The sequence below is a fragment of the Thunnus thynnus genome, chromosome 5 (genome assembly GCF_963924715.1).
Source record: "Thunnus thynnus chromosome 5, fThuThy2.1, whole genome shotgun sequence".
Taxonomy (NCBI): Eukaryota; Metazoa; Chordata; class Actinopteri; order Scombriformes; family Scombridae; genus Thunnus; species Thunnus thynnus.
The window spans coordinates 29,416,189-29,443,350 of NC_089521.1; the positions used below are offsets into that span (position 1 = coordinate 29,416,189).

Sequence of the window (27,162 nt, forward strand, 5' to 3'; positions counted from 1 at the left end):
CTAAAGTTTATTCATGACAGATTTTGATGACCACACTTGCTCTTTTGCAACAACTTGCTGCATCTCATTCATGCATTTACACACATTCATACTTCTGTCGTCTACATTTTCCCTGCCAGTTTGAGGATTAAGATCAATCATTTTGAAATCTTCAAGGCAGAATCTGCCACCCACATTCCTCCTGTTACTATATATTTGTCTAACGGAAGCACAACAGGAAGAGAATAGAACAATGATCCATCAACAGCAGGAAAGGCCAAAGGAAAAGCACCATGTACAGGACAGATGGGATGTAATTCAATTCCTCCTTGCATCTACTGCTTACCAAAGCTAATCATCTTTAAATGGTAGAAGGGGGCAATAAGCAAGCAATGTTTAAAGAGTGATTAGAAAAAGACAAATGTGTGCGACATCTTGTAGTTCATCAGTTAAGCCTCAACCTTTGCCTGTCATGAACCATTTTTGTACAGGATATTAAAAGTTAATGCAAGTTGCCATATTTCAACTTGTTTTGCGAAGTCATACTTAATGTTTGCACAAAAAAAATCCCCCCAAATCAATAGACTCTTGATAGAGTGCCGATTTGAGTTTACTTCCACACATGGCAAAAATCACAGAAGACAAAAGTTTCAAACGTCAAGTGCCAACTCTCTAGTCCCTTTTACACAGCCTGCTCAAAGGGGGAATATTGTGTTGTTATTCTGCCTTGCCATTCTGTATAAAAGGTACAAACACGGAATAGGGGGCATTGTTGTTTTGCCATTAAGCCTCAAGCTGAGGTTGTCACATTGCCAGATCATCTGTGTAAAAGGGACAGCTGGCATGGCGGGAGTACACACGCGTGATGCCGACGCTGTTGTGTTTCACGTCACGCCTCTGATTCTGGAATACCAGCATTCTATCTAAAATCACACATGGGGTCCAACTTTGTTTGGTTCAGTGCAAAAAAGCAAAGCCAGCATAATGAGGGGTCTTCTTTACAGCAATATTACGGGATCTCTGTATAAAAGGGGCTACTGACAGCAATATTAAACCCCTGCAAATACTCTTGATATTACCTATGCTTCAAATGCACAGGTGTTAAACACCTGTACTGACTGAATGAGAAAAACAAGCCTATTGACCTGTTTTTGTCTGCTCTGAGCTAACACATGGTCACCTGGCTGCCTCTTCACTACTTCAGCAGGAACTGTACTATATCAAAATGAATTACATAGGGAAGCTTGTTTCAGATGCATTACAGACAATATTAATCCATGTGGTTTCTCCATGTGATCTGATATTCACTCTGAGACACACATCTACCACTTGCACTGTATTTTGTGTCTCAGTTCAGCAGGTCCAAATCTTTGTTTTAGTTTCGGGGAAGGTTCATATTTTTTAAAAAAAAAAGGTCACCAGATCGTCCAGCTTTTTAAATGTTGCCTCACGTTGCAGCAAAGCACCAGGGCTGACTGTTTCAGTGTTTCACTTTCAGAGTATCTGGTTTCAATGAATGGGATTATCACTTCACTGACACTGCCCTGTTTTACTTCTGCAAAGTTTGTTTAAAGGATGATTCAGCGTGTAAAGTAGGTGGTGGCTGCTAATACCTTCGTGTCAAACAAATATCCAAATTGAATGAGTGAAAAATAAATTATGAAAAGACATGCCAATTTAGTTTGGATCCCATCCCAAAATCCCATGCAGAAAGACTCCTGTCATCTTGAAACAGAACTGAATGCAATGAAGAAGAGCTGTCTCTCAGCAAAACCTGGTCTATCTTGTCAGCACTGTAACTCCCAAAGCAGAATCATTTACTATGTGTGTGCTTGCTGTCACATTACATATGTTGGTGCCAAATCATCAGACTTTTGTCTTTTATGTCATTCAATTTCCGAAGAAAAATATTCAATACAAGCACATGCAAACATTTACAGAACATCAAGGATGTTTCACCCTACATGTGTGTTCAATATGCATAATAAAGTCAGTTAAGGGTTAAAATGTTCTATACACATCTGCTCTCTATTGAAAGCAACTGTCACTGACTACCAGAGCTCATAGTTGCCATTTACGATCATTTACAGTCATTCTTTTTAAAACCATCCCTGTGGCTTTTTAGTGAGAGCGGGCAGGGCCAAGTAAACACAGCAATATACACAGCAGGATGTGATGTGTGAGTGATGACAGTGGGGGTGTGAATCTTTGGGAATCTCGCAATTCGATTCCGATTCTTAGGTGTCCAATTCAATTCAGAATCAATTCTTGATTCAAAACATATTCTCGACTGAATGAATAGAAAGGGGGGCACTATTTTCAGTCTCTTGCTCCAGTATACCCTTTTTATTTTAAAAAGTTAACTGCATTAATGAATTAATGAATTAATTTGAAAGCATCTTAAAGTGTCCTGCCTTTATGACAATAACAAAATGAGGGGGAGGTGGACTGCTCTGCTGTGTTGTTATTAACATCATGTCTCCAGCAGTGGAGAGCAGCCTCTCCGCTGCACTGTTAGCTCCTGGAAAAGCTGTTGTTGTCCAAGACACTGAGCAGGTGCAGGGTTTTTGAGGTGAAACCGACTGAGCACCGAGTTGTTTTCTTCACCTCATTGTTGGTTTACGTTGTTTAATGCTGCAGTGTGTGTTCATCAGCTGGTCTCATTTGTTACTGCTGGAGTTCGCTGTTCTGCTCCGCTGTGCTAACATCAGTCTCTGAGTGACAGTGTAGAAAGTTCACAAAATACTTCACATTCATCTCGCAAAGGTAATTATTTAGTCATTAAATCAAAACATGCTTGCAAGCTCTGCCTTTTTTGAAGATGAACTACAAAATAACTCTAGTGTGTATGTACTCTAGACTGTCCGGGTGCTGCACTGCCGTTGCAGAAGAGTTCCACCTTTTTCATTCTGTCACCATCAACATTATTGACAAACATCAATTCAGAATCATAGGCGATAAGAATTGAGATTCTTAGGTGAATTCTTTTTCTTCACCCACCCCCAGGTGACAGCGATATCGCTCACCATTCTCGGGTCTTTATGAGGCAGATTCACAGCCCATGAAACAAGCCATCTGAAAGGTACCGATGTCAGAGGAGCTGCGAGTTCTGACGGCAAGCCAGGGCCTTCTAGTTTTCAATCTATGAAAGATCTGACTTAAAATGGAAGAAGGAAAATTTTGTCAACCGTTCTTTTCCAGATACCCAAAAAGTGCATAATTTGATGTTTTTCTTCATTACCTAATTTAAGAATTAAAACATGACAAGATGTAATAGTTTCTTTTATTGACTAAGTCAGTGAAATTTGATTATGTAATTGATGGTGGCTACAGGTTATGTCTAAAAAATCATTATGGAAGGGTAGGATTCCCAGATTTTGATTACCACCAAAGTGTAATTAACTTTTTCTTTGCTCCAAGGCTGATCTGTGGTCCATGTTTTATGGAAATCCATTCATACATTTCTAAGATGCTCACAAAAAACTCTTTGGTGTATTTAACAATTTGCAACCCCTCCAAGGAGTTGCACACAAAAGAGTCAAAGACTTGTGCTGACTCAGCACCTCCTTGCAAACTTTTGGCTATCACAGTATTGATCTGTCTAGCTGTTGATTTTTGTGAGACTTTCTCCTGACTTGTAAAACACCGTGTTCTCATGCTGCTATACTAACATGCTCTTATCTGCAGCACTTTTGATTGGTTCAGTAATGATGTCTTCTGTTGTTAACTTACTATTGAACCTTCCACTGATTTATATTTAATGTTAATGATGTAATCAGACTGAAAGTGAAACATATTTTAGAGGCAGCACAATGGCATGCAACAAGGCAGTGGAAGTACTGGGCACAGCTTGACTCAGGTTTGCTGAAGGCGGAGCAGACTGCATCTCAACTTGAGTTGAAAAAGTTTCAACATCAGAAAGGAATTTTCAGTCATTACAAAACCATATGATTCCTCTTCATGAACATACAGAGATAAACGGGGGGGTGTCTGGAGATAAAAACATAAAGAAGTGAAGTTGGTGGTAAATCTCAACATCTGTCAGAGAAATCCATGGGTTTTGTTATCTAGCTTCAGCTAATGTATATAGGACTATAAAAACTGTCAAAAATTGTGCAGGAGTGAAAAAAATTGCTTTGCATTTACTGTAGCCTAAACACATTTTTATGGGCCAACCACTGGTAGCTTTTACTGTGAAGCAGCTACAGTTAAATGCTGAATGCAGGCTAGTCATGGAGGTTAGTTCCTGTGTTAGTACTGTTCCATTAAAAAGTGGTCTAAATCAATATATGGACATTTTTCAGTGCTTTTGGTCATAGCATCAAATATTTTAAGAGAGTAATACTAAAGCGGAAGCAGCCATAGTCAGTTGTTAGATGAAGAGATGCATGCCAGGCAGCCTCCAACCAAGGTTATCCCAACCTTGTGGAAATTCAGGGGTGAGGGTACATATCATAAACATACTAAGTAGTGGTTTTCATGAAATATTGCAATATATTTAACAAGACAATACCAACCCATATCAGAACAATGCCAAGTCATATCAGAAATTGTAGGGAAACACTATAAGACAACAAGTTATTGTGATAACCTATCTAGCAATCAGCTAACAAGAACAAAGCTGTGTTAGCATTGAAAAAAGTTGGGCAACTGAAAAAGACACTTTATTTTCTGCAGGAGCCTAAACCAAACTCTATGATATACAATGATAACTGCTCCCAAAGCTAGACCAGAGTATATTGGGAAACCTACTGATTAACCACCCCGTTAGCTTCAAGCTATGGGAAAATTCCTGTCCAGTGAATGATCTACACGTGAGGGGTTTCTGTAAGCAGTACTTCAATAAATGCACATGTTTCTAGGACATTTGAAGCACATTACTGGATACTGATGACTTAAATGTTGCTGCATGGTTCAGCTTTAAAGTATTTGAGTTTAACAGGCATTTTCAAATGGTTTTGCTGCTACTAAAATGTGTCTCCAGTCAAATTCATTGTACCAGAAATGGATCCCACTGCTGAGTGTTAAGTTCTGTGTGAAGGTGTACAAATATTTTAACTAAGATCCCAGGGTATGGGGATGACATGACAACTTGTTTGCATGAAACATTCCAAAGTGCAGCTGTGCTTGCAATGGGTGCAGGGTATTGCTAAGAAAAATAATGTGTTCGTGGCTAACATACCATGCAAAAAGCAACATTTGTAAGAAAATATGCATTACTACCATGCATGGGATTAGAAAATAGAAAAAGAAAAACATCCGAAAATACCCCTAGAGTTTACCTTTGTGTTCATAGTGTTACAACAACATTTACAAATTGTAAATATTGGTATGTAGTACTGTATTCAATATATTTGCATCCATTTTGTTATGTTTAAACTAATTCATGTCAGAGTTATTGGCTCTGTCTGATGTCTTTATGTGTTTGATCTTCTGACGCTCAGAGACGATGGAAGTTTCTAATATCATAGGCTGCACATTACTTAGAAAGGATTTCTAAGATAATTAATTAGTGATGCAGCCATTTCAGTTGTGTTTCATTAAAATCAGAATGATCTACTACTGCAAATCTTCAAAAAGTAGAGTATTTGTAACTTTGATCTGTCTTTTCTATCTTATTTCTTGCAGCACATGAATGTGGTTCTGTTGTTATTGCCTCTCCATCATGACTCCATCATGTATTGCCATAAACGTATGTCTGTCTGGGGGTTAAACACATAAAGCTTGTTGTTGTTATGTTGTAATGTCCACAGAAGCACAATGTACTTTGATAAAACCAAGATCCAAACTGGAACTGCGATTCCTATCTTATCATGAGCTGTCTTTATTTAACAAAAAAACCCCAAAAAAGATGGGAAAACATATCTTGTAAATAATACCAGTATAAAAACAAACTGATCTTGTTTCTACAAGTTTGAAAAAATACTCATGGTCACCCAACACAACTTGGCCAAACATATCAACAAACAACAAGGCTTCAGTGAGAAAAGCGAGATGGCTTTAACCTATTTGAAAGTTTCATTGACACTCTCTGAATGACCTTGTGAGACTGAAGTCACAGCTGCTCTGACAGGGAATAATTTCCTATGTTGAAAATGGTCCCCATTTTTATCTGGAACACTGAAAAGTACACTGTTTCTGTGTCCTAAGTAAAGCAAATCAACCACTTGTAGTCCCTCAACAGTAGAACCAACTGATAACAAACCACAAGAGTTGAACAGTGAGGTGCAACCCTCCAAACTAAAGCCCTCTTGTCGGTCATTGTCAGGTGCATTATGGCTCTCAAGGCCTGCGAGCCTGCTCTACCTCATCACATTCATGCTGAGGATGATTACCCCTGTCTCATTTTCCACCACCGCTTTGAACCTGAGCTGAACAGGCTCTCCAGACCGCCAGCCTTGTGGCCCTCTTAACCATATAATCTCATAAAGGCGGAACACAGGACCTTGCATGACATTAGTCCACCATAGCAACATGCAGCCTGTTTTGTCAGAGAGATGGATATTTTATCCTAATCTTTTTCCTAGATCGTTGTTTTGAATTTTGTCATGTGATATTGGTCCCCGTGTTTCATAATGAGGATTAAAATGGGGCAGATTATAAAAACTGTGCAAAGAATACACCAGGCTGCTGTTGTTTTCCAGATGTTAGAGTTGATCCAGACAGCTAAGGTTTTATTCAGAGGTTTGTTTTCGCCCCCTTGGTGATATCTTTGCTGTTTCTGTGGGGATATTCCTGAAATAAAATAATAAAACCAAATCACTCTTCTGCATTGTGTATTGAAAGACAACCCTTAATGTTTAACCACACCCCCGCACCTCTCTCTGTTCCCAGCCACAATCTCTTCCCTTAAAAGTTGTTGTTTATTCTTTGGTGCTGATGTTGTTTATACTGGTCAGTGCTTTGTACATGGTGCCAACATGTTCTTGTGCTTCATGCTGTTTACTGGCAATAAAAGTTCATGTTTCTCTCCGATACCACACTGTAACGAATCACCATGTCACAGGCAATCAGGAGGGACCTTAGTCACATTCACATGTCAATATTTAACATCTCAATGAATAAGCTGCGATGAAAAGAGGCCTCAATTCTCAGGAAGCAGTTTTAGCCCCATAAAAACCATAAAGATAAAGCTATAAAGACAGCTTCAAAAGATTTTCCTATCAAAATGTATTTTCAGACTTTTGTGTTGATCTTACAATTAGTTAAATATTACCATGAGCAACATTGCAGTTATCACCAAATCCACTACCTTGATTGCATAATATGATCTGTATCCTTTTCGGATAGTCACAAGGTACACCAAACAGGGCCTGACACAGCAACTACAGTACACTTACTTCATGTGTACATCAAATTAGCATCTGAGAACATTCAGTCGGCTGATGCTGCTGTCTGCTGAGGTGCACAGTAGCTCCTGGCACTAATACTCTTCAGGGTAATAGACTGGAGGAATACAATTACTTTGAGTCGGATTGAATCTAATTGGTTGTGCAGAAGCTTAAGAGGAACTTGTGTCTGACAAGTCTAAGGTAGTTCCTGGCAAGAGTAAGTGTTGCATTCTTCAGTATTATCTTGGCTCAACATGGTGTATTTGAGAAACATAATAAAATATCTCACATATCTCAGACAGATGATGTGCCTGGGCAAGAACAGCAATCCAGAACAGCCCCTTGTACAAACAAATGATTATAACTTTTAGACATAGTACATGTTATAATAATATTGAAAAAAAAAAAATTGAATTAAAGTGGATCTAGCTGATACCCAAGCCACTCTATAAAGCCCTGCTAGCAAAGGGCTAAATGTTTGTAAAGTAGATGAGCAAATAGTCAAATAGTGAGCAAAATTTAACACATAAAAAAGGAAACAATGCAATAAAATCTCCTCTTTACTTCTGTCTTTTGAGACGTTTATTAACGCTTATCAAATGACGAATGCAAAATAAAGATATCACAGAAGCTATCTGGTTCCATTTAAGAACACATAAAATGACCTCAGACGGAAAGATGGCCTCCACTGGTGTCTCCCACCTTTGTGTAAAGCTACACAGGTCTAGAGAAAAATTTTTTACGAACAGATGGACAGACAGAGGCCTACCTTGTAGGCTGAGATCAACTAAACCACTTAATGGTACTGGTGCTCACAACCGCAAGCAAGCTGCCGCATGTAGCTATAGATACGTTTTAAGTGAGAGTCTCAAATTGCTCTTTTCATTCAATGTGAGAACAATTAGTTTAGTTGTGTTCACAACTAAGTATATGCTGCAGAGAAAAACAGGAAACAAGCAAACCTTTTCAAATGTTTAATGAGACCAGATCTCACAATTGCTTTGGTGGAAATTAGAGAGAGCAGCCTCTGTGTTAAAGCATGGGTTTCAAAGATCAGTGTGTACCAAATGTTGCGGCCCTCCAACCAAATATTATCAAAGAGTCAGTGTGCTGGAGAGGATTAGAGGTTTTAATGGTGAAAACACAAATAAAAATGAAGCTAAGGAAAAAATGGGAACCGAGAAGAAAAACAATCCAGAGGTGCTATTTTTGGGGACATACACGAGATTCCTATTTCAAACTTGGAGCACAAGTGTCCTTTGGCTTGGTAAGCTCTTGTTATCCCACGTTTCCTGAGATGAAGTTTTCCAGGCATTTGTTGTTTGAGATGGAGCAGTGGCTTAATCAGATTACTGTCTCTGGGACTTATCCTAAGAGTCCCAATGTGTGATTGAAGAATTATGGCCCTCGTTAAGTCAACTTACTGGATGGACAATCGCTTTTTCTCTGTGAAATTTGCTGTCTTTCATTTATAATTCATCCACATAAATTGCTGCTCCTTTAGAGGATGTGTAGACTTGAAATACTGATGCTTTGATTGCAATCAAATTGTCCCATTGGTGTCCAGCAGTAAATCTGATCTCGCTACTGAGAGCACATTTGAACGGGGGAGGGTGAAGATAAAATACACTTGATTACTGTAGGCTTTATTGTTTTCCTTGGAAGAGAAAGGCGCTATTTTATGATCCCCTTACAGTCCATTTATTTAGCCACATCACTTACTATGTCAACAAATAACTGCAAGGATGACTCTGGTTAATATGCACTAACTGCAGGAGGGGAATTTGGCTTGGACAACAAGGAAGAAAGTTGAGTTGTGCAACTGTGCTTTTTTTTTTTTTTTATCAGATTCATATATGTGTGTCCTGCCAAGTTTTTTTTTGTTTTTTTATCTCCACAAGTTCTCACACACAGCTCAGATAAATTTCTTCCTAGTCTTACCTCTGAATGACTAAAAAGCACTGCCCCCCACCCCCCCAAAAAAACAACCTTTGAAGTTTTGATCTTGTGATTCATTCCCTGATATATAAGACTGTGGTTGGTAATGGTGGCCACCCTGATGTTAACCTGCTCATTGTGGACCAATTATTCTAATTCAATTAATCTATTATGCTGTCTGCTTAGATCAAGCAACAACAGTGCTACTAATCAGCAACATGTGCTTGACACTGTTAGATGACAGCAAAATTCTTTTCTGACAGACATTTAGCTTAATAAGAATACAACCATGACTGAAATAGGGGTTAAGAAAGGAGGAAAAGAATTTGCAACCCTCTTAAAAAATAACTTGATAACTTATCGGTCCTTTAAACTGTTTTAGTTTTAGTTTCAAGGTGCCCTTTTTGTTTCTGTTCAACAAACTGCAAGCTGAATGAAAAGACAGGAAGTCTGAGCTAGGGCTGGGTATGAAACCTCAATACTTTTTTGGAACTGACCAAAATGTGTCATTGCCACTTGAGAATTATTAAGTACTGAAAGCTGGCAGTGAATTCTTGAATTCAATGCCAGAATTCTTTCTTTGTAATGTTCTTGACTCATTCTTTGATCCAACATTTTCTGATTTAAACCATAAATTGTATTTTATTTGAGCGAAGTTTTTGTACAACGGCTTGTGTTTAGATTACATGTAATGCTTGACAACTTTGGCTTCTTTTTGTTAAATGAAAAAAGGGGTTTTTGTAGAAAGTAGTGTATCGTGTCTGCCTAGTCTGAAGGGATTTTAAAGAGAATGGTGCACTGTAAGTCCCTCCCAAAATCTGGCCTCATAAAAAGCTGTAAATGTAATAAGACGTATTAAGTCATACTTTGTATCAAATTGTACAAAAACTAGAAATAATATGTTCTTTATTAGACAGTAAACAAACACAGTTATACCCTAATAAGATACCATACACCTAAATGCTGTAATTAGAAATTGTATATCATGCCATATTAAACCAAAAATATACTATACTTAAACACTATTATACCAAGTAATACTCTTATTAGGAGATCCCAATACACTATTTTTACAAGATTATAGTCTAATTAGAAATCAAATACAATGCCATATCAGATCCAAAATAACCCAGCAAAAATTTTTTGGATGGCGACGTTGTCTCCTGGCAAAAAATGGTTCTGGTCAGACGCCAAAAACATGTGGAAGTGTCAATTTCTCCTCCTAATGAATATCAGGTCGGGTCCAATTTTGGTTTAAAAACTTGTGTGAACAGATGGTCCCAGGGTGTTGTCCTTTCCATGTTCAATAAAGGTCCATCTGAGCCTGACTTCGAAAACATTTCAAATACTTCTCAAAGTTTTGCTGTGCAACACATCTATGGGTGTTTTGTTTTCGTATTTTTCGTAAAAAAAGCAGATCGTCCTAGAAGGATGTCTTCTGCACATAAAATCAACGTCATTGGGCATTACATATTTTAAACAGTTTAGCTATGATATGGGCTTTATCTGGGAACACCTGTGAAATCTAATGCAATCCAATACAACAGTTCTGCCATACATTCTACTGGTGTTTCTAATATTTTGCCCCGCTCATGTGTGTTAATGGAGTGGACAAAATATTAGGAACACCATTCAATATAATGCATCCCAGTACACCACCATCACTCACTACAACCTCAATAATAAACATGAAGTAGAATTATCACCTTTCTGACAATGTCAACAAAAACTGAAAATGTATAAGCTTCGTAAATGTAGAATTTATGGCAGAGCTCTTGTATTGGATTGCATTAGATTGCACAGGTGTATGTCATGAAGTGGCCAGTGAGTGTATCTTTATCATGAATGTATTATCTTCATACTTGTGGGCGAGACACACCCCCATTCGTGAGAATACACATACAGTAGTTAACTGCGAGAGTTGAGAGCATAGAACATGCTGCTCTCAATAGAAACAAGAGGTTGTGAAATAATGCGGTTGGGTAAGTTTGCTTTATGTTGGCGTGTATGTTCTACAACGCTCATGTTGATAAAGAGTTTAGTGATTTAGAGCCTCAGTTTTCCTCACAGAGCTCCAATGAGGACTGTTGGCAGTTGTGTACATCCTGGGGTTAGCGTTAGCATTAGCCTGCTTCAGCGCCTCGATGGAAGCTGGAGAAAAGTGTATCAGATGGAATTAAAAGACTTAAGAATTATTAATACTTAATGTGTTTTCTGTGTGTTTGGTTATATATAATCTATTATCAAGATTATCTTGAAAGTGATGTATAAAGATGTATAACAGACGTCTGGGTCAGACAGGACATTCATTGGACCATTTTAGAAAGTAGAGCATATTAAGTTGTTAATCTGGACATATAGGATGTATAAAGAGGCAGAATGCACACTGTGTACATAAACTTTAGCAAAATAGCTTAATAGGCCTGTTGATGATGGTAACATATTTTGGCATTGGATGCTCAGGAAGGACGTCCAGCATGGGACGAGCCGAAGCAGGTGTCGGTAACATTGTCTCAAGTAGCAGATATGTGATTTCGCTTTAGTTTACGGCACAGTTCTGTTGTCGCAAATTACCCTCTAAGAAATTCTAATAAGGGTCTAACATTGGGAAATAAAGATGCAATGTCCTGGCAGCTTCCATAGCCTGATGTTACTGGGGTCAGATAGTGACATTGCATTAAGTGGTTTGATGTCTTAACTGGTATGGGAGTAGAATGTAGAGGAAGCATGTATTAGGCTATGTGTTACTACCTACAAACTCCACGGGTCTCCGGAGAACATCCAGGCGACGAGGGACGTGTTAAGTAGCGACCAGATGTGACCCGATGTGGTTTGACTTTAGTTTATGGTACAGTTTTCTTCTAATGAAAATGTACTGTCCACTGAACTCTCAGTGTTTTGTCTGACTATTATAAAGGCTATGCCCGATATAATATGGCATTAAATTCATCTAATTACTGCCAGCATTGTCTAATTAAGCTATCATAAGCCCATGTTGGTTGCATTAAATGTAGTGTTTAATTACAGCATGATTTGGTAGTAAGGGTAGAATAGTGTCTAACTGTAGCATATTTTGGATCTGATATGGCATTGTATTTGATTTATAATTAGACTATGATCTTGTAAAATGGTGTCTAATAGTATATTAGGATTTCCTATCTGGTTTCTAATTAGAGTATAATTTGGTATAATAGTGTGTAAGTATAGTATATTTTGGGTCTAATATGGCATTATATACAGTTTCTAATTACAGCATAATTTAGGTGTATGGTTTCTAATTAGGTTATAATTGTGTTTGTTTGCTGTCTAACAAACATCATTTTTACTCATTGTCTAATTTGATACAGAGTGCGGCTTATTAGTGTACCGTAAAATAAAGTGTGACCGAGATTTCTTGTTGCCATTGTTAAAGAAATAACATGCCAAATTCACATGACCAGTCATGCCAAAACTGACAAGAAATGCATATAACAGCCCTTGAAATCACGAGGAACAGCTTTAGTTGACCGCACAACATGTCAAGCTTAAAGAAATGTGGACAAAACTAACGTATATTTCTATAATGTTTCTTGAACACAACAGATGACTAATGCAGTTTCTAAATCTTGTGTCAGCTGCCCCAAGTTACTTCTCATACTAGCTTAAGGAAAAACCTATCATGTGGAAACTGCAATTTCCTTGCAAGCAGATGCATTATTGGCCATGAAGGGTTCTACGAACATAGGACAAATCAAATCCCTTTAAATGGCCTCCAGCAGTGACTGCTCTGAGCCAGATATACAGTGGGATTGCTCAATAGTGGACAACAGTCAATTAGGATGACTCTGTGCTCGTAAATATATCCAGAGGTCCTTCATGTGTACTGGACCTCGAGCCTCTCTTAATTATGTGAGTTCAAGGCAACATGCCAATCACACAGAACTGAGTCATGTAAGACGCAGAGCGCATACACTCATGCAGCACAACTACAGCCCAATGAGAATGCTAACTAAATTAGTTGATTCTTTGCAGAAAGGATGGAGTAATCCACTGATCACGTAACAATTTGTTTCAGATGTAATCTTTTTCACCAGACGATGTGTCTTCGCTGACTCTGTGACAGCGGGCTGCTGCTGCAAAGACGTGAAACCAAATCAACTTAAAATCACCCTTTTTTCACCACGCAAACACTCAAAATTCTGTTTTAATAAGTATCAGTAAGCCTCTGGGGGATATGAGATTCAGATTTATCTGGTCTCCACTTTTTATGTAACATTATCCACACATTACAATACTGTAGCCTTGTATGACCAAAATGACTTAAAGTAGGGAGTTTCTACTTTATGAATACTTAAGTTACTTTCAACAGAAAGGGTGTGAGAGTTAAATCCAGAGCTCACTAAATATACTTTGAAAGATCTTGCGGCTACTCTGGGAAACCACATATCCCCAAAATGTCAACTTTTAAGAAACCAACAAAAACAGACTTGTTTGAGTGAATTTTAGAGTTTATCCAATGGATTTTTACAACGTTTCACAAGACCAAGAGTGTGGAAGAATTTTTCCCAAACCATAGCAGAGCAATGAACCCTTTAATTAAATTTAAAATCACTCAAAGATGTGATTTTATGTTGTCAAAATATTCATGAGAATGATCATATGAGACAGGGAGGTGAAAAAAAGAGAGAGGTTGATTATATAGAAACACTGTGGGTCACAGATGGTGCACGCTATAAACTTGTGTCTCTTGGCCAAGACAAAAACCACAAAATCCAAGATTTTCATATTGTGCTTCATGCCACTTGAGGATACGGCAAAGGAGAATATTTAAATGAACCTTCAATGAACCACTGAAGTGGTTGCCAGGTTTACAGTCTGCAGTCTCTGCACTCTCAGTGAGTCAAAGCACTTGCTTTAAAGGTATAAACTGCAAATAAGAGACACACATAGATTAACAATAAAACATGGATCAAGTAAGTGCTACAAAACGGTCCTGACTTAGGGTATGAGAGATTGTCTACAATGAATGCAAGTTAGAAACACTACAGAAAAGGCTCATCTCTTGAGAAGTCACTGCATTTATGCCACCTGTCCTTCAGAGACACAGTGAAAAGAACATTTAACTCAGAATTATGGGGAGACTGTGTCGGCTACAGCAAGAGACAATCATTTTTGCTACCAATTAACTGGTCGATTATTTTTTACAATCATCAACAAATGGTTTGGTCGGTAAAATGTCAGAAAATAAGCCTGTAGCAATCTCCCAGAGCCCACAGTGAAGTCTTTAAATAGCTTTTTTTCATCTGACCAACAAAAATCCAAAGATATTTACAATGACATAAAACAGAGAGATCTGTAAATCACATTTGAGAAGCTGGAGCCAGCAAATGTTTGGCATTTTTTTCCAGATAAATGTTCTCTGTTGGTCATGCTTTTAAATCAGTAGTGCAATCTGAAAAATCTGGACACAGAAATTCCCCCCTTGTTCACTTTTCACTGCATACACAGTATTAAACATTCAAAGGCAACTCCATAGTGAGAGATCAATTTAGATTTAAGACACTCATGAATCATGCGAGGCCACAAGTAGAGCATAAATTCTCACACTTAGAATCTGGAGTCTCAAATAAAATGCAACAAATTTAATATTGTGTGATAATTAGCAAATAGCTGGTGATTACAGACAGTCTTGGACTTCAGAGGGGAGAAAAAGAGGAGTTGCCGTGTTAAGTGCTAGTAATTGCCTCTGACAAATGTATCACTGTGGCTTCTGGTTCTCATTTCCTGCCAACCCACAGAACAGACCCATCATCCTGGCTCCGGTCGTGTACTGCATCCATGTGACAGTGATTTCCCCACTAATGTTCGCATTCACATGACACCCACTCACTGCGCCTTTTGTACAAAGACAAGCCTGAACCCAGGTCTAATAAATCTTTGAACTGATCGAACTTGTCATTTCAAGCTTGCACGTCAGGTTGAAAAGGCCTGAAGGACCTCCAAACTGTCAGACTGCCAGGTGTACCAAAACCTCCGCCACTCACATGTACAATGACAAACAGCTCACATCACATTGGGTGTTTGTCTGACACATTTCAGAGGATCACTTCAAGATGAGTTCTTCGTGGTTTTATATCCCAAGCATCACAGAAATCAACCACAGCTAAACACCAAGATTTCCAAGAAGGCGTATCTGCAACTTGCAGATTTCTTGCAAAATACCCTCTCTTGTAGACACGCCACCTTGATGGCAGGCTTAAGGTTAGACTGGGCATGTAGTCAAATGACTCGGAGTTTATCTGAAGCCTGCAGAACGGCCTTTCTCTGGGTCTGGGACAGCACATTGAATGTCTCGTTGCTGTAGAAATAAGACATCAAACATTCAGACACTAGGCCAAGGCTCTGTGACAGAAGAAAAGCCTGTAACTCAAACCATGTTCACTTTGTTGCTTTTATGGATACTGCGTGCTTTACAGTTCCAAAAACATATGTTTTTATTCCACAGGGGGGAAAGCCAACATATAAGACTAAATATGGGCTTGACAGACTGTATCATTTTTTTTTTTTTAAAGAAATTCAACCAAAATAAGAGAGATCACCAACCAATGTGGTATTTGTTTCTGCTTGACCACACTGCAACCCTGTGAACATCCTTGACTAATGGAGGTGGAGAAAATCATTTTCAAAGTACACTGCTGTCTAGCGTTGACTGACCATTTGCGGTGTCCAAAAAAAAAAGTCTCAGTTTCTTCTGTGTGTTCCTTGAGTTCCTCCTGTTTGGGCCTTATGGCAGGATGGTGCAAATGAGGCGAGAGTCCTGCAAATAAGATTAAACATCAACTTTGTGTGCAAAGGACGAGGAAGTCCTTAATTTGTTTTCCCATAACATTGCTGAACTGCGCAGGCTTTGTCATCAAAAAAATGCTGTTGGTTATTTTGCCTCCTATATTCTTATTTTCTTTCATAGATTCTTATTGATGATAATCTTTGCTGTTTAAAGGGAATTGAAATATTAGACCACGAACTAAAACTAAAACATCAACCACTCCAATGTCTTGGTGTGCTATAAATTAATATGAAAGTGTTTATTTTGTACTCAGTGTAATGATGTCACAGAATGCATGACAACAAATCACACAACCAAACCCAGTGTTTCCTCAGTGTTATATATATTTTGCAGCGGCGGAAATTATTACCGCTGCTGCTACAGAATTTTATGAAATGTCATGAAGTCGTAATTACACGACTCTGTGGAGCTGTCCGCTCCACTGAACTCAAATGAACGGTTGTCTGCTCTCTCTCCACTTTGAGGATGAGCAACTGGAACAGTAACAGGACATTAATCACTCGCGAAGTCATGACAACCAAATAAACAACAGCGCAAATACAGTATTTTCTCCTCAGGCAGAGTGACAAACAGGGCAGAGGATAGGATTACATTACTGGACAACAAGATAAAAGGTAGATTTAACTAGCTAACATTAAGTTAGATAGATTTTACAGTTTAAATAAACATTCACAATGTATTCTCTACAGATGTCCATGGCCAACTAATTATTATTAATAATATATTGTGAAATAATGTTCCAGCTAACTTTAGCTAAGTAACGTTAACATTAGTGAACTTAGTGAATCATAATACCGGTAATGTTACTTCAGTAAATGTTAAAATAATTGCCAACAATGTTTATATAAGCTATGCATTAAAATATTTTGGCTTTTCAGATGAGTTTGTTAAAATATTTCTCCAAGAAGAGAAAGATGCCTGATGTCAATGAGGAAGATAGTCAGGTAACGTTATACTAGCGAAGGACGGACTCAAGGGTTTTAGCTATGCCCCGAACTTTTGAAGGGAAAGATATTCCTTCTAGTTCTAAAATATGTAATGTTAGTGGTGGCTACTACAATATTTTAATGTTCTTACTGGTTTTTTGATCAAATATTTGTGATGTGAGAGAACTTTGCTCATTCTCAAATGTAACCTTATTAGACAAGAAGACAGGAAGGCGTAGTGAGGGCGAGTGGAGCAAGAGAGCAGAGTAGAGCAGAGAGCAGAGTGGAGCAGAAGAGCAGAGTAGAGCAGCAGAGCAGAGTGGAGCAGGAGAGCAGAGTGGAGCAGCAGAGCAGAGTAGAGCAGAAGAGCAGAGTAGAGCAGCAGAGCAGAGTGGAGCAGGAGAGAAGACAGAAGGAGATGACAGTGGACAGGAGAGTGGAAGAGGATAGGAGAGAAAACAAAGACTAAGCACAGGATATCAGGCTGGGACCCTAAAATGAGTAGACAAGAAAAGGTCCTACCCACGGCTCAACCACACTTATCATGGTGAGTATTCAGCATTACACCATATTATGCAATTCAGTGTATTTCAATGTATGAACAATGACCAATAATGACACTTTACTCTGTCCCTACGGGAATGTTCTGCTGCTTATGTTGGCAACATAAGAAGGCACCAAAAAGAGGAGGGGGCGAGTTGCCCTTCACCGAGACAGGATGCCAACTCTACAGAGTTGACTATTTAAATATGCATATGATGACGGAGTTCCACAGTGTGAAGTCATGCTTTACTGGCACAAGGTGAAGTTCCTTCAATTAGATATAATAGGAAGTTATTTTAATTCATAAAGATGTCTCAGGTATGTACAACCTGCTTTTTGTTGCTAAAACCATCAAAGATAACAGATATTTGTACCTGCTAGGTTCTTTAGTTCTGGTTGTGACTTTGACCTACTCATAATTTTAGAACATCAAATGCTTCTACTACTTAACAAAGAGAGAGCAATTACACCATACAAATTATCCTTGATCTAGCTGAGTTGCTGAGGTGTGACTACTTTAAAAAGCTGAAGGTAAATAATAATCATGGTCCTGTGTTACTGTTCATATTTGCATTTCGTCCCTGCAAATTAGCTCACCTCAAAATTACGTAATATTCAATCTTTATTGAATTTCATTTACTTTAAGAAAACAGACCAACTACTGGCCAGATTCTTCTCCATCAAAAAACTTTTATAAATGTACTCCTAAATAGACTGTTTCCATGCATTTTTTTTTCATGCATGTGAGGGCTACACATTGCTTAAAACATGTGAAAATTGGAGACGGAAGGGTTTGAATTTGATTTACTGTATAATATGCACATAAATATTCCAGCCACTCGATTGTCTCAAACCAAAATGAGCATCATATCAGATACATACTACCATTATTACTAGGCCTACATGATGGAAAATCCTCAAAACTCATAATACAAAGGCATGAATTCACGAATGAGAGCTGAAAACAGCTAACTACTCAAAGTGACTAAGTAAACTGTCATAATTTGGTTGCAAAATCATTGCTAATGGACCTACTTGATATGAACCACAATATATGATTACACAATATACTGTATATTATACCTGAGACTGACTTACAGTGATGTGTGTATGACATATCTAAATCATTTAGATTCAGTGTTTATTTCCTAGTTTAATCTGACATCTCTCATGAGTGAGCCAGCTTTTTAAACTGACTACCGTTATCAGCTCAGCTAGTAGCCTAAAGTTTTGTTTTATGGAAGCTGTTGTAACTTAGCTGTCAATGTATGACATGATCAGAAAAAAAGTTGGATTGGTCATAAAACTTACCTCGGGTGTTTGTAGGACTACCAGACCGATAAAATATAAAAGTTTTTTCTGCCATGTTTAGGTAAAGGGGTAATCTGGATGGTCTCCAGGACAGCCTGGACAGAAGGTTCCAGAGCGTGGACATTATGTGAGCCTTTCACGTGCTGGGATCCTAAGCAACCAAGGAGGTTGATGCCATCAATATAGAAAATCTCAAGACCCTGTCCTCAAAATTCCTGCAGCAGCCTGAAAATCCTGTATGAATGGCCATCATACAAGCAGCATTTGCTGACCAGAGCATTTCAGGTAAAATGTAAAAATCACAATTATCAGGGGAGATCTGCAGAAAGATGACTGCTAGATTAATGTTGTCCCACTGTCTGTGTTTAAAAAAACAAACAAAAAAAAAAACCAAGAAAATTAAGTGCTCTTAGCCAGGCTGTAAACTTTGCCACTGAGGCTAATATACAGTGCCCTCTAAAAGTAGGGGTTCAAAAAGGCATTATGTATGAATAAGTGCATGTCAATAATTATGTGCTAAAGCTTGTTTTGCAGTCAAGTATCATTTCATTTCATATTTTAAATTACATATTGATATTCACTCCTACACGCGTGCACTACCCCGGTACAACAAAACCCTTTCCTCCGCTGCTGAAAAAGATCCTATTGGAAACACTGAAACCAAATTAATTTCAGTTTTATCAATAACATGTGACACTGGAGATCAATGTGACTGAACCTCTTCAACCCAACACAACCTTTGGCGGGTCGATCATCACAAGGTAGAGAACAGCATTACTGATGAACTGGTTAATCCTTCCTGCCAATGAGCATTGTTCAAACCCACAGAACGCTGCAAGTCTACATTACAGGGTTTCCAAAGGTTTTATATGTCAAGCTGAATTACAAGGAAATATATATTATGATATCCAAGACATTTACTTGTCATTTTAATTACATCTTACAGCCATATAAAACATCTTCTTGAATACAGATTTAAGAGGAATATTTGGAAGCTGATAAACAATAATGTTGCAGTGATTGATCTAATTTAACACATGGTAAGATATGAAGCCAGGCATGAGCTGTGATTGAAACATGAGTCACAGCGTCTATTTGATATGCAAGACAGAAAAATGAGCATTGTCTGTTGACAATGAGGAAAAGTCAGTGACTGCCGGCATCACAGGGAAATTTACTGGCTCCGCACTTGGCTCCAGGAGGGAAGTTCACAGATGTGACAAAAATTATTAACCACAAAAATGCAAAGAAGAACAAAAATGTTTTGATGTGGCTTTTAAGTTAGAAGATCCACTTGAGAGGAACTAATCAATTAATTAAAGAGCAGCAACACCATCCTCACCGTACAATGAGTGTGGATACAACACAGCACAGCATGGTAGCTCTAATTGAATGTTTAGTGTTTCGTTTCCTGCTGGTAATGAAAAGTCATTGATAAACTGTCAAAAAAAATCATGAACACAAGACTTGATTAGTAAATTAAAGTCTTTACTGCATGTGCTCCTTATAATCAAATTTGCCTTAGCTAATTCATTTAGCTGTGATTACTGGAGAGTGTAATTCTGACACATCAACAGCCTCTTTGCCACAACGCCTACCTCCTGTATGCTTCCTAGAACATGTGACATAATAAATCTAATGATGAAGAATGGTCTGTCGTTCCTTTTCATGCTTTGCCTTCTATTCTGCACCAACTTGCACATTTCAAACCCTCAAACAAGGACAATTTCCTGAACAACAATAAAAAATGATCTAGTTTACTCGGGGGTTTCTTATGTTGTATGCTGGTCCTCAGCAGGTCAAAGGCCACAACAATAAAGTAGAAGCAAACTGAGCCTACAATATGTGAGCAGTTGGCCTTTGGATTTACAGCCTGTGATAAAGCACAGCTCCTCCGGCCAGAGCATGTGTGCGTCTAAATCATCCTGATACCAAAACACTCCATCACCTCTTCACGTGCCTTATGTCACTTCCCTCAGATGGAAATCCGTAACCTGGGAAAATAGCTCGACCAGTCATCAAACAGCAAGCTGTATATCATCACGGAGATCTGACCCCTGAGAGCAAGCAGTTGAGGAGAAGATATCTTAAATGTCACTCATCTGATCGGACTCTTTATCTTGAATTACTGTCACTGAATTAGCAATAGGTGACACTAAATTACCTTCACATATCTGTGTCAGTATTCGGGAAAAACACGGGGGAGGACATTGATATGTGATGTCTTTTCTAAACCTCCCACAGTCCCAAGAGCTCGGCAACTGGTCTCTCCAACACTATGCAGGCATCAGAAAACTAGCGCCCCCTACTGGTGCCAAATGTTCTTTGAAGGATTAGACATGCACTACCACTTTCTGTCTCTCTCACACACACAAACTCTTAAACACACACACCTCATGTGCCAGATCTAAAAAGGCTTGACTCACTTTTCAGTCTGGTGAACAGTCCCCCATCATTAGAAAACATTAAAGACATTTTAAATCCTGGTTTTAACTGATTACAAACACCAAAGACAGTGCCAGTATAATATGAGATCACTATAAATTTCCTAATAGCAACAATTAAATCTCTTTGGAAATATGAAAAGATTAAATAGGGAGCAGCGCAGCCTTGAAACTAAAAGTTGAATTTTTACAATTTTCACGACAAATTCCAGACAACTACAATAAGAATTCTCACAAATCCCTTACACATTTTCTACATGTGATTACATGACAGCACCGTGAGCTGTGGCGAAGACAGTAAATAAAAGATGAAAGGTGCCTGTTAATGCATACAGTCACGGAGCACAACTTACGTACACCTTCATTAAAAAAGCATAAAGGGAACTCTGCCTGGAATATGATTAACAGCGGCAGTTATGCAGAAATTCCCATCTTTCCTCCAGGAAACTTCAAAGACTTTTATTCTCAGATGCATGCACACATGCACACACACACACACCCTGCTGTATCAATATTAATTTGCTTCGTGTCTTTTTATTTTGATCTGATAGTGATTAAAAGGAGCTTAAATTACTGAGCAGACTGTGGCAGAGATTAGTCAAAAACCTAATATGTGCAGACTTCAGTCAAACAGCCTTGAGGATATAATGCAGGTTAAACCTTTCTAACTTAATCTGCACACCCTCTAATTTGCACAACACATATACACACATTTAATCCATGTAAACCAATTTATTTTCACACTGCAGGCTTCCTCAAATGGTAATGTGAACCGGGTGCACAAAGGGTCTTTAAATAAGGAAACATCAATGCTTTCATTTAAAAGAGATTCAAGCAGATGTTTCTGTTTTATACTAGTTGCTTGCCTTAAGGTGATCACCTACTGATATATGAAGGGTCCAAATAACCATGTTTAACCTTTCTACACCACGGTGATAAAAGAAAAGAAAAATGCAGAAATGTGCGTAATTCATTTTACTTTCTTTGCCAAATGATGATAACAGAGACCTAAAAATAAGCGTTTGTCGTTATTTTGTATATTTTTGGGTCACCCAGTTCATACGCCAGAGATTATGGTATCAGGGCTTGTTGACAGCGAGCCTAAGCTGTCCCTGCAGCGCTCTTAAAACAGAGACAGCGGCTGCTCTCACTGCGGAGCAGGCTGGTGAATAACCTGAAGGGTTACCTGCAACGGTGGACTGGCGTCAGATGAAAAGGCAGATAAACGCTCTGTGTGGGTGATCAGGCCACGCTGTCCTGACATTATGACTACCTGATGAACATGAGCCAAATGTATCTGCAAATGATTTGTGACATCTTGGAGAAATGATTAAATCATGTTTTAGGCTACATATCAAACGTTACAATAAAAAATCAGTTGCACATTCAGAAAAGCAGCTTTACGCGAATTAGAGACCGCGCCGTTCTACCTTCATGAATAAAAAGACATTAACTCTATATTGCAGGTAAAAATATGTGAACTAATTTGTCCTCCTGTGCTACGTCCCTTCTTACAGATGCAATCATTTGAAGAGCAGTTAAATAGGTAACAGTTATGCAAGGCGCAAACCGTTCTCAGAAGTGGATACTCTTGAGGTGCCAGACTGGCGCCGTTAATATAAACTTATTGATCGGGGAACCATTAAGAGCTCTGACGTTCGAGCGAAATATGGAAGACTATGTGGATGTGGGACAAGCTGCATGAACTCTGGACAGGTGGAGCATTTGGGAAAACGCGGCATTTAGGGATGAAAGCGTTTTATTACGATGCATTGTGATAAACCCGCTCCTATTGACATATCACCACAAGGACCTGAGCAATTAAGCCACACCGCAGCGAAGGGAGCGTTGCCGACCAGCTTTGATCCCGCTGGCACTTGCAGTGTCCAGTTAATTTACAAACCAGTATATAAGTGTCTCCTTTTGTTTGTCTAGTCAACGCTGATAAGGTTTTAAAAACACGCCGAATCTAAAACCTTGACTGGTTAAGTTGAACTAAAGGAAAGCTGCAGGGACGTGTCACGCCACAACGCAAACTATGTATTCCCTCAAGTAAAACAACAATAAACAATTACTTACTTTTGACTTCTTCATATGGAACGACAGGAGTAAATCCAGTGTGTGCGAAAGCCTATTTTATTTTACTTCTACGGGGAGGAAAGGGGTTGTCATCATCCTGTGTGCACATATCCAATGCCTAAGTCAGTAGTATCCAAGCGGAGGAGAAAAGAAGCCCCAAAAAACAAGAACAGGACGAATTTGAAGTCAAACTTTCAACCTTTGCAACCTGCAGGCTACTGGCATGTGACATGTAGCCCATCTACTCCATAGATCCAGACACTGAAGGCTTGAGGGCTCGCAGCGGAGGAGCGGGACAGCGCGCAGAGGGAGGGAGTAAGCCTTTATAATGATGCGTAAAAAGCAGTCAAAGAGCCGCCCTCTGACGAGCCGCAGTATGAAGAGGTTCACTCCAGATCCACTACTGCCAATATAAACAGATGAGAAAGGAAAACAGGTTCATAGCGTCGTTGTACTGGTTGCTCAACACGGACACGGACTGCCTACTAAGTGGTGGTTTTACTACTTATAGGCCTAAGGTATTTAACCCATTAATAGCCAGAATGAAGAAAAAAATAAAACTTGAAATAAGTTACTTTCTCAGGGTAAAATAGAAAAAAAAAATACAGGCAAAATTCATTTTGATATTTATTTAATTTTATTGCCTTTAACATATTCATCTCTTGTCCTCTGTCTCACAAGCACACACATGAGAATACACACCATACAGATGCATAACTCTTTATCACAGTGTTCTCATTTTTGTTTCAAGAATGTATTTTAAACCTTTATACAGAAAAAAAAGAAAAAAGAAAAATATGAGTCATTTTAGCACAAAGTTGTGCATGGACCTTTCAAATTAGGTTAACACATGTTTGAAAGTTATATTGTACAGAATATGCAGCAGTTCACAAGATGATATAACATGAAAAACTTCTGCTCTGTGAAATTGTGCCCTCCCCTTGCAGGCCCCCTTTTGTGTGCACACGTGTGTGTGCATGTGTGATTGTAACTTAATGAATGAGTCAGTAATACACACAGCACCGGGTATTTTTTTTTTTTTTTTTTTTACAAGAAACTAAAAATACAGTTAAACAATTACAATGTGTTTATAACAAGACTGGTATCATCCAGTTTGTCTTTGTCTTGAGAATAACTTTTGGAACACACAATATTGGATGAATTAATTTTACTAAGTTTTGCATGTTCTAACATATATTTAATCTCAGTAAACACAAAGGTTTCACTATACACACTGTCTTTTAGATTACCTTCCAAAATACCATCTTTGTATACCCAACAACAGCACACAGTTATGTTTCTTAGCATATGTATTAAGACCGTGAGATGCAGTTGAAACCTTTGAGCTTAGATTACTTTGTTATATATAATATGTTTTGTTTTATAGGAAATCTGCATGTCTGTGGTGCTCGTTATAAAGACATGATAGTGGGATTTTATGTGATTTACATTGCTCATTTTGCTTGATAGTGATTTTACAGTAACCCAATGATATTTAATGGCATTTCCTGTTGGTGTCCTCTGAGGTTACAGTAGAAATATTTGTTGGATATTTTTATCCAGCGGTCACTGTGAACAGTTTTGGTGTAGTGATATTTGTATCCGGGCCTGTTCCACAACTTTTACATCTGTAAAAGTAAAAACAGTCAGCATACATCTTAAACGTGTTCTGTCCTCCTTTGAAACAACATACGTGTGTTGAAAATAGTCTTTTTCAAAGGCAAACTGTTGACAAAATAATATTATTTCCGGCATATTTCCATGTGCAGTGTTACAATAGATTTTTTTTATTTTTTTTTTTATGGCTTGGTTCAGTTAGATTGGTAAAAAGAAACTTTCATTTTCTCGAGACCTAAAGGAATCCTCATCAAAGCCTTTCCCTGGGGCCGTTTGACACAATGTGGAATGTAAGAACACCTTTCTTAGCTTGTCTGATTGCAAGATTTCACTGCAGCTGATCTGGAGGGAAACCTGTAAGCCTGTGGAACATTTGCCAAAATAAAATAAATGTAAATATAAATGTAAGTATTTTAATCATTACCACTGTGATCTGTACAAACTCCTTTTTAATTGGTGAGCACATTATAACACTGTCAGCATCCCATGATTTTAGTAAGACTTACATGACATTTATTGGCTGACAAGAGTGCACTGAAACACTTCAATCCTGGCCGTCAGCAGTTGGAACCACTTGAAGTATTGATTAATTGCATGTACACATCATGCGCTAATGGGTTTATATGCTAGCAATAAAATGTATAGAGACTACTTTAAAGCTTTGGAGACATGCCACAGCAATGCAGTCTGGGAAGTCTCATTATTTGGGAATGGTTGTGACAGATGTCAAAGATCCCATGATACACAGCTTAAATATTTTGTAACTGTCTTCTGTCTTTTTTCTAACTCAAGACTCTCCTCTTTATACATCTGTTTCTTTTATCTACTTTCTCATACAAATACAAATAATGTGCAAAAGCAATTTTCAACTTTCAGCTTTCTGTTCCAAAACTGGAAGTAGTTTAGGTATTTATAAAGCAGTGAAAGTTGTAGGGAGGATGTCGGGATGGAGGTCACATCTCATCTCATGCTTCAGATTTTCATTAAAACTTTGCCCTAACCCTTTCATTAAAAGTTTAAACAGATTTCTAAAATTTTGTTGAAAAAAGCGCAAATGGATATATTTTTCTATCAACAATCTATATGCAAATGTATTAAAGATTAAGCTACATGATTAAATAGTTAATCAAGCACCAGGAACTCCAATATTTGATATCATTGGTATTTCATTGTGGTTTTCTGCTGAATTTTGCATTTGTGTTTCTTTTAAGTATGTTCAAAAAATTTGTTTCCATTAGCTTTTGTCATCTTCTCTTTTTTCGTAGGCCAACTTTTCTACCTCAGTAAAAGTACAAAACTTATTTTATAATAGTTTGGTTGAATTCCCCTTTTGTTTCAATCCAAATAGAACATGTGCATGAAAACAGATGAATGGCAACAAACCTAATGTTTCTCTAACCTTAAACCAAATGTTTTGGGTGCTTAAAAATAACCACAAAAATCTAATTGCTGAGGTGCCCTTCTGTGTCTAAAGTGCAACACACACCACCTGCATCTCATAGCATATTTTACCATTAAATAAAAAATAGTAACATAAACCTACTTTTTAATGTTTACATGTAGAACTTAAACACATAATTTACTCTGATCATGTTTATAGCTACATGGAATACATGACCTCAATCTAAGATAAATTACAGAGTCAAATGAAATATAATCAGTTTTGTAAATAACCACTAAACAATAGCCAAAGTTAAGATTAGGGGTTTTTAATGAGTCTCTTTCATTTTTACGGAGGCTTTGTGGGGGCAGATTCTGTTTACTGTGCCTGAGGAAAAACCTCTAATGATAGGATTCCTTACACAAGCATTTGGCAAAGGAGGACTCTGTGCCTTCAGGGAGAAACAAACTGGTTTTGCAGTCAGTTCTTGTTGTGGATCTGTAACAAGTAAGGGCTTCAAGCATATAGTTATGCTAATGGTCAGGGCCTCATCAGAGAAGAATGAGGTGTGTGTTAGTAATGATTGTGTGAGTGCAGATGATCTGCTAATATTTTGTGCTCAGCTTTCAAAAGCTTTTGTGGCGCGGGTGCAGAATCTGCATAACACTGTGGACTGAAGTAATAGGCTTAACAATCAGAGACATAGTTGTTTCCTGAATGACCACCACCTAAATTGAGAAACACAGCCTGCCTACCTCTCACTTACAGCAGCTGTCTGAGAGGCATA

General features: G+C 38.2%; 1 protein-coding gene across 1 annotated transcript in view; it reads right to left on the reverse strand.

Moving 5' to 3' along the window:
- The window catches only part of kitlga (kit ligand a), a 38,634-nt gene extending 14,784 nt beyond the window's left edge, over positions 1–23,850 (reverse strand). The window contains exon 1 of the mRNA XM_067590617.1: positions 23,378–23,850. Within this exon, the coding sequence (XP_067446718.1) occupies positions 23,378–23,392 (15 nt within the window). The 5' untranslated portion in view covers positions 23,393–23,850. The remainder of the gene's footprint in view (positions 1–23,377) is intronic.
- Positions 23,851–27,162: the final 3,312 nt, after the last annotated feature.